The sequence below is a fragment of the Echeneis naucrates genome, chromosome 24 (assembly GCF_900963305.1).
Source record: "Echeneis naucrates chromosome 24, fEcheNa1.1, whole genome shotgun sequence".
NCBI classification, from domain to species: domain Eukaryota; kingdom Metazoa; phylum Chordata; class Actinopteri; order Carangiformes; family Echeneidae; genus Echeneis; species Echeneis naucrates.
In genome coordinates, this window is record NC_042534.1 from 2,841,589 (window position 1) to 2,850,543 (window position 8,955).

Here is an 8,955-nt window from a genome sequence, read left to right on the forward strand (position 1 = left end):
TTCACCATCATTTATGTTTTGATTCAAATTAACTGATGAGTAAGGTAAAAGTTTATCTGTAATACATTCTATTCAAACTTTACATTCACCAGAAGCAAGTAACCAATAATGAATCATGGCATGTAGTCACACACTTTCTGCTTCATCTTTTGTATACAGTACATTCCATATAGTATTTTTAAATACTTGGTTTCAAACATGGCATGAGCTATGATCAATCAACCATAACGGAGACTTGATATGTCACTTGCTTTAAAGGACATTTTTTCCTGTACCATCGTCATTAAAGCCAAATGTAATACTAAACATCTGTAGGCAGGCTAGTTTCCTATAGACAGCTACCTGAGGAATTTCACAAGCACTGCCCGAGTTCTGCAGAAAGGCACCTTCAGCAATCAGTTTCTGTGTAAGATCGAAACAGAAACAGGGCAAGCTAATAGTGATAGTCATTTATCTCAGCCCTTATTTCATTTGCAAAGAAATGCAATGTACTGTATTGCATCGTAGCCGGTCTAAAAACAGCCTCTGTTAGATAATCCCACTCTCATTAAACCACACCTCCAGCTGAGTATTTCTTCCTCGGTGTTGGTCGCTGAGATGGGGTGTTTCCTTTTTTTCTTTTTAAATTACAGACTGTGTTTGCAACACACACTCTCTCAGTACGTCTTGGCATGACCAGCTGAGTCTTGAAAAGCTCCCGAAGCGTTCTAAAGCTGTCAGACAAGAACTGTTGTATCTGAAAGATCAGTGAGAAGGGGAACCCGGCGCCTGCGGAGAAGAGAGTCCTGGTTAGAGGAGACTACTACTGCCTCCAAGATGAGGGATTTAACTGTGTGATGCCTGCCTGGATGATTTTTTTTATCACCTCCTTCTTTTTTCTGTAGTACTTTGTCAAACATGACTTCGTTTGAACCAAACTCAACTGACCACTGTAAAGTACCTAATCCATTCACATATAAAGTCTTTGCTTGGATGGTGACAGGAGAATTTATTTTTGGTCTTCCTCTCAACCTGTCAGTCCTCTACGTCTTCATCTTCAGGTATGAAGAGGCGTGATCTCGCCATTGCTGCTTTATTCTTAATCTTGGAAAATGTGATTGTAGTAGATAGTCAGATAAGAGTCAGTCTGAGCTAAGCACTGGGTTTTCACATGACTCATCCCCAGGTGGGAATTTTCAGGCATTTGGCCGTTTTGTGCAAACTTTAATATTAAAACAAACTGAAAACCAAGGCTGAATTTACTACTATAAACTACTTGGCAAACATCTACAGTAGCAATTGTATTACGATGACACGTTTCAGTGCTGCATATTCTAATCCTTTTCACGGATGTGCAAACTAACCAAGATGAGCTGTTTTCTATTAGAATGGTCATTTAACAGCCCCCTTGAAATCCTCAAAAATGTGAGTGGCTCAAATCCAACCCCAAAACAAGGCAAAAGTCTATGCTTTTTTAGAATTTTTTTTTTTTAAGGGAGGGAAGATGAAGCTCAGTTTATTTTACAGGGAGTCATCTTTTAATGTTATCAGAGAGATAATGTTTAAGGTGAGGGAAGAAACGTTTGGGAGATTTTACAGTTAACTGTTACACTTTCAACAGTTTTGGAGAAAGTTTCCTTCAAAATACACCTTTTTGTCCCCCATGTAATGAACTCTTGAACTCTGAGTCCATTTGCACTATTCATTCCTAAAGTCCAGCAAGTTGGGAACAACTGTGCTTAGAATGACCGGTAAACGTGTACAGCATGCTCAGAACTGTGCTGGGGATGGCCAGCATCCCAGCGGGACTCCAGGAAGTATTCAGAGTCAGCGTTTTCTTTGGCACAGCTGTATCATTTCCACCACTGGTATAAACAGCGTAATTATGAAATCCCATAACATGAAATATAAACCCGTCAGGGTATCTCAAACATAAAGCAGTGTTTCTTTGTTTATCCGCTGTAAAAGTTAAGCAAATAACCATTTCATGACTTGCTTCCTCTTCAGGTACAAGTTCTGGAAGAACAAGAGCATCTTCCTCTTCAATATTGTGGTGGCTGACTTCTTGCTGGTGGCCTGCCTTCCTGTTAAGGCTTACCATTTCTATAACGGTGAGAGGCGCAGCGAGGATGACTCAGTGTGCAAGGCGATGCTCTTCATGTTGTTTCTCAACCGGGGAGCCAGCATTGCCTTCCTCATCACCCTGTCCATTGATCGCTACTTCAACGTGGTCCACCTCGGGAGGAAGAATTTTGTCAAAGTGCTGAAGAAGTCGCCTCACATTTCAGTTGTTATCTGGCTACTCTTGCTGCCCCTCACCATCCCCACCATGCTCAGGACCTTTGAGTGTTGCAACAGCCACGGACGAAATAAAAGCATGATGAAGGAAAACAATGTGACAGACACCTTCAGAGAGGTAACATTTCTTTATTTTTCTCTGTAAAACAAATGAACAGTGACATGGAAGCTGGAAGGCCTAAAGGGCCTTTTAATCAATGTCATCAAACTGTGTACATAAACAATAGCCAATATATGCTCTGGGAACCAATGATGCAAAAGCTTGACACTTGATAAGAATTGCTGTTATTTCCACAATCTCACACACTTCCTCCAAACGTGTCACTTATCACATTTTTATTAGTTATTGTTTGTTCCCCGTGTTATCAAGGGGACAGATTTACACTGACCTTTATGAAACCTGTATACATTATATTTTATATAAATTAAGTCTAAATATTAGCAGCTGTTATGACTGTCAATTTATTTATCTATTATTTCCTTTTTAACTCACAGGTTTCATGCTCTTAAATGTGAATGTGGGCTTTTTTCTTTTTTTAATTATGTAGGTTTTAGACTGCTGGTGAGACCAATCATGGCGTTTCATAAGTGAAACTAATTTTCCATTACCTATGACCCTTACATTTAAGGTTGTTTGATATTTCTATGTTTTACTATAATACTATTGCTTTAAAATTTTCTGTTACAAATATCGTAATTATAGTTAGAATTGGATCTCGCAGTTTTAAAGAAGATAATATTTCTGTATTTAAGCCACAATCAGCTTACTATGACAGCAGTTTCTTCATAAGGGAAATAAATCTGCAGAAAAAAACTTAAATCATGCGGTAGAGGTCATTATACTCATAACAATTTCTTTTTCTTTTTTAAATCTCTTTAAGGTCGTCTTCTTCAGCCAGATTGTCATCCCTTTCATCATCCTCGTCTACTGCACAGTTTGCATTGTCAACCGGCTGAGGAAGAAGACGGTTGGGGAGAAGACCAAACTGAGGAGAGCTGTGTGGGTCGTCATGTCTGTCCTTGTTGTCTTCTCCATCTGCTTCCTGCCTTGTGCCACAGCCAGAGCTGTGCTGTTGGGTGTCAGGCTGATGGAAAACCAGAATGCAGAGGACATAGTGGTCCAGATCTATGACGGCTTGATGGTCTTGTCTTTCACTGACTGCCTGCTGGACCCGCTGGTTTACTGCTTCTGTAATTCTGGGTTTAAGGATGCTTACATATCCACCTTCTGTCCCAAGTTTCTTCAGAGGAGATTGCTAACAAGTAGGGCAACTGGCGGAATAGTGACAACTACAACTTCTGGAGCTAGAACCATTTATTTGCCAATGATATACAAATGACTGCATCTTCTCTTAAACTGAAACAGATTCAATCCATTTCCAAGGTGTGTCTCAGCCACACTGTTGTTTTCAGTGACCATGGCAGATTAAACTGTGCAGAGCAATGTTGATAATTTAGGTTATTTAAAATTTCCTTCACTATTAAACTTAGATATCATGTGATTATTTACCTGATATATTTAGACATTTTTTATTTATTAGGTTTATTTAAAACCAGGTGTTAGGGAGCTCAGAGGATATATCATTTCTTTTGTGCTTGCATTTTAATCCAAATGATAATGTTTGCTCAACATACTTGTTGAAAGCAGCTGTACTGTTCCCCTCTGGGATTTGAAACAGTGAAACAGTGAAGATTATAAAAATGTCAAACCCAAGTGGATTACAGAAACTGTGAGAGCATTTTAAACTTACGTGCATCCGTGTAAATATTTTTGTGATTTGATTATCATAATGTGAATTATTTGTGTAACCCTGAGATGTTGGCTGAAATTCTTTGTATATTGCCCTGTACATACACAGAAAACAGGTGACGCCATCCATACAAGAGAACCTAAGAGTGCGCAGGAAAAGAGTGTTGTGTGCACTTGTCAAAACATACTGTTGCAAATAAGCAACACCACTTTTTCCTTTCACCCATGCTCTACCATTATTGTATACTGTAAAAAAGGCAATACTTCAATGTCCCAGTTGTATCCTCCTACATCACTGAAAGTTCCAAACACTGGCATTCTGTGACCTTTGGTTCTTTTTCCAACCACTTACAGGAAGGTGCTAGACTGTGCTCAGGTATGTGCATACTGTTGGTAGTCTCTTCAACCACAGTTAGACGATGAAGTCATCTGAAATTTGTTACATGCATTTCCACATATTGAGGTGCTAATGCCATAGCTCCAGACTGTTTGTTTTATACTCAGGTGTGACCCCTTTTCTCTGGGTAGGATAAAGTTTCAAAAGCAGAGCTGGTGGCATCTGTCAAGTTGAGACTAGTAGCCTCAGAGCAGAAATATCACAGCAACAACAGCAGAGGAGAAGAAACAGGAGAACAAAAACAAGGAAAAGCTGAGCACCAGTGTTATTGATGCACCCTCTTTAAAGACTGTCTCCATGCAACGCCTGTTGTGTTTTTAAAGCCTGTAATGACTGTAGTGTCTCAACCTCAGACTGAAAGGAGTTTTAAGGACACTTCCTCATGTAGATAATTAAAAACTGAGGTTGAAACTCAAAGAGGTCAGAAGAAATAGTATCATAGTTTTTTTTAACCTTCTTTATACCCCTCTGCTGAACTAAATGATTGAGTTGTTATTTATTGTAAAAGTTTAATTCCAATGCTGAACGGACAGGGGTCTGTATTGTCCAACACTGACCTGTTCTAGGAAGAGTCAGTAGTTGTCCCAGCTCCTGTAAAACCTTGTGGATCGGCTCAATTTGCTGCAGGGCCACCTCACATTGATGATCTGGGGCCTGTGAAGAAACAATAAGACTTTCACTAAGAGTGTCACCCACAGAAGAAACAGAACATGTCCCAATAATTGAGGTGCTTTCCAGAAAATGCTGTAATCTGATGTTCTACTGCCACTCAGTGGCAAGAAGAAGAATTGAACGAAATTTAAACCTGTTAGATTACATGTAGTAGTACAGCATAAAGTATTTTTTTTCCACATCAATGATAACAGTTTAAAAAAAACAACAACCATGGATTCTCTTATGGCTTTACTAATAATATCCTACATTAAAAAGGACTTTATTTTGCTAAGAAGAAGGCTGTTTGTAACACTCATTCAAAGTGGAACTTGGAATTGAAAGCTGTTTGTGTGTATCCAAACACATATTAATAGTGAACATTAAAGAAGTAAACCCTATCTTTGTTTAATGTTCATAGTTTTTCAGAAAAATAAGGGCTTCCAGTCTTTTCTCTAGCAATCCAAGAATTACAAATCCAAAAGCCTGAATTGCAAAAAAATCAGACTCTAAAATCAAAACTTTATGCTATGATTAAAAGTCAACAATCGACATAAGAAAATGTATAAATTTGATGTAAATTTTTTTAGTTTAGTTTAGTTTAGTTTTAAACTTAGCATAAATCAAACGAGTTAGCATAACGAAAAGAAGCACAAGTTGGAGAGGAAAACAGCAAAACGTGCGTTTCAAATGTACCAACATGTTTAAATGAGGAACCCTAAAACCAAACAGTTTAGTGAATTATAATGAGTAAACATTTCATTTATGCACGTTAAAGATTTAATTATTTACCTTTAGTGTCGGGCGAGTTGAGCTACGAATGGAGGACGACTGCTGTTGCCACGGTAACAGCCAACCTACGTCACGAGGCCCGTTTCCGCCTCAGTTAATGAGCTAATCACAAAACTTTATTTAAATATAAAATGCAATAAATAAATAAATAAATAAATAAATTCCGAAAAAAAATCCCTTATTCTCTAAAATCAAACAGACAAACAAAAAAAGAAATTATTCCACGCTTATTTCAAAATCTCAAGCTCAACAGTAGAAGTAGCTGATTATGATAATTAATAAGCAAGCTTGATAATTGTTGTTGGGCTTATGTTAATTTAAACACGAACATCAAAGTTAAAATTGTGTGTCCGTGCAGCTGTTGGAACTCATGACCATGAACAGAAAACTTTCCCGGACGTTAACATCATAACAGGAAGCTGATTTAAAGAGTGAAGCGGACTCACCTGAATGTTGTTGTATACAGGTCTGGACTCTTGTCCTTCGGCTGTTTGGATCAATAAAAAAAATATCCAACGACACAAACTGACCTTCTGGCGCCCTCATATGTAAATATTCTGCCCCGTTTGAGGCTCTGGATTGAAACACGATGGAGATAAGTATGACTGAATGCTAATTTCAGATAGCTTCGCCGGAAGCTACAGTTTAGCTAACGACGTTAGCTAGCTAATGTTTGCTAACTACTGTTAGCTAGCGCCCTTGCTCATTCCCATCAGCATGCTAAATGTCACGGATGATCAAATACAGTACTGTTCGTTTGTTGTCGGGTTTCTTTTAGCTTTTGCACCTTTAGCCCTTTGACAGTATGAAGGGAGAGAGGGGAATGATGTGCAGCACAGGTCCCCGGGTCGGACTTGAACATGGGACCCTGCGACAATATTACAGTTGCGCGCTAACCACTCGGCGAAGTGGCTAACTCATGCAGCATACACGATACACAGAGCCTATTAATGAATTTAAATAGTCTTTATTGTGTATTTTACTGTTCTTGATATTAGCAGCAATAACTGCCCCCTTTTTATTCGGGCATATCACGTAGTTGGGTACTTGAATAATATTGAAATCCATATATGCTGGAGACTATTTCTCATTGCTCTTAGGTAATAATGCACATTTACTCTGAGGCACTGCACTTAAGCACAGTTTCCATGCTTATTTATATTTTCAACACATTATATCTCACAGGGAAACATTACACTTTTTACTCCACTACATTTGACAGCTTCAAGTAAACAAGGAAGTAACTGCAGCGACTGTGGCTATTCACTGAAATATAGATTTTTACCAAGTGGTCTGAATTATGATAGATTTTGGAAAAACAAATCAATGAGCAATGATATAAATTTGTGTTGGTATCGTGAAGTATCTTGAAAATGTTTCAAGTGGACTGATGAAAATTTCAGAGTGATTTTAAACTCATGTGCAGACAAGTCTAAAATAATTTCAATGAGATAATTTTTTTTTGTTTACAGTTGTGTATTTTTAATGTAAATGTACACAAAATTAATGCTGCCTTTTATTTTTTTTATTTTTTACATTTTATTGATATATCAACTCCACTGCCACTGGTCTTTTCCAAAGTAAGTCAATGCTTTTGTTTAATCCATGTTGAAATGGTCTTATTTTTTAAATAAGGTTTATTATTATGTTTCTTTCTTATTTTTAATAGTGTTTGCCAAATGTAAACATATGTTTAAAGTACAATACATATCACAGTCACAGGGAGAATACTAAATGTATATTAGTGTCAGCAGTTATGTTGTTTTTTCACAGCAAGGAGTTCCTCAGTCCTCAGCTTTATAATTACTACTTAAACTAAAAAGTCCTTCTGCCAACAGGATGTTCAGCTTCTCTTAATAAAGCCAAAACCAAGCAGACTTAACTCCCAATATTAACTGTTGCCACTTTCACTTTGTTGTTTACCTGATTGGCTGACTCGGTGTCAGAGCAAACCAAATGAGAGATAAGTAGGCAGATACAAAAGAAATGAATTCAGCATGTTAAAGCTGTCTGGACCAACTGAGCAGGTGCCACCTCCTCCCACCACCCTGCCCCCACGCCCTTCATATCCATTCATCCATTCACTCCAGCTTTACTCCATCTGACCTCATGATGATTCTGGGCCAGAATGTTTTAACTGAGTGGACTCTGTGTCATGATGGTAAGCAAATGTTTCTCCCTGACTCGCCCCCTGTCCTTTATCCATTTGTGTGCAGAATTTACCCCGAGGCAGACGTGGGCAGCTGCCTGGAGCGCAATTATTTTTGACAGCCATGCTCCAACTTGAAGATATGTGAATGGAAAGGGAAGAAATAAAATCATTAAACTTGCATAGTAATTTTCAGAATTATATTTTGACTACAGTTTAGCGGATGTTATTTTGTAGAGGATGGCATGGAAACCAAATCTGGCTTCATGGAAATACAGAAAAAAACATCTTAAAATCCAAAGCTGTGTACAAGATAGAAAACTATCTCCAAAAGTCTAAATGAAGCTGAGAAGGACCCTGTCCTGTTTCATCTCCCAGTTTTACTTCATTCCTTTTATCTCAGTTGCCCGTTCCATCTATCTATCTATCTATTGTCCCTCCATCTCTCTCCATCATACTCCACCCCCTCCTGCCGCCCTCCCACCGGCTCCACCCCTCCCTCCCCCCCCCCGGTGGCGTCCTCACACCGACTGGAGCGCAGACTCTCTGGCTGTCAGTCACTTTCCCAGCGAACAGACGGCAGGAGGAGCGGAGACTAATCCCCCCCACCCATCCACCCACCCATCCCCGCCTCAGTCCTCCACCCCACCCCGCTCCAAAGCCCACAAACCTCGCGGGACACCTGCGCTGCTGGATAACCCGCCTCCTTTTTTATTTATTTATTTATTTTTTTTTTCTGGGACTTTTGTGGTTTAACATCCAGGCTGAATTCACACCCAGATTGTGGAGGATGATGATTCAGAGAAGGGGGGATGTAGACGCGGAAACAAGCGGACAGATCTGACGGTGACGGAGCGGTCGGCGGCTCCATCACCACCACCACCACCACCAGCAGCAGCATCATCAGCATCAGCATCAGCGGATGGAGACAGGCTGTGA

The 8,955-nt window shown here is 39.3% G+C and overlaps 1 protein-coding gene across 1 annotated transcript; it reads left to right on the forward strand.

Annotated features, from left to right (window-relative positions):
• Positions 1 to 669: 669 nt before the first annotated feature.
• On the forward strand, positions 670 to 5,458 carry LOC115037915 (12-(S)-hydroxy-5,8,10,14-eicosatetraenoic acid receptor-like). Its single transcript, XM_029496698.1, has 3 exons — positions 670 to 1,040; positions 1,987 to 2,395; positions 3,159 to 5,458. Exons 1-3 carry the CDS (start codon positions 898 to 900, stop codon positions 3,615 to 3,617), a joined length of 1,011 nt encoding a protein of 336 aa, XP_029352558.1. The 5' UTR covers positions 670 to 897; the 3' UTR covers positions 3,618 to 5,458.
• Positions 5,459 to 8,955: the final 3,497 nt, after the last annotated feature.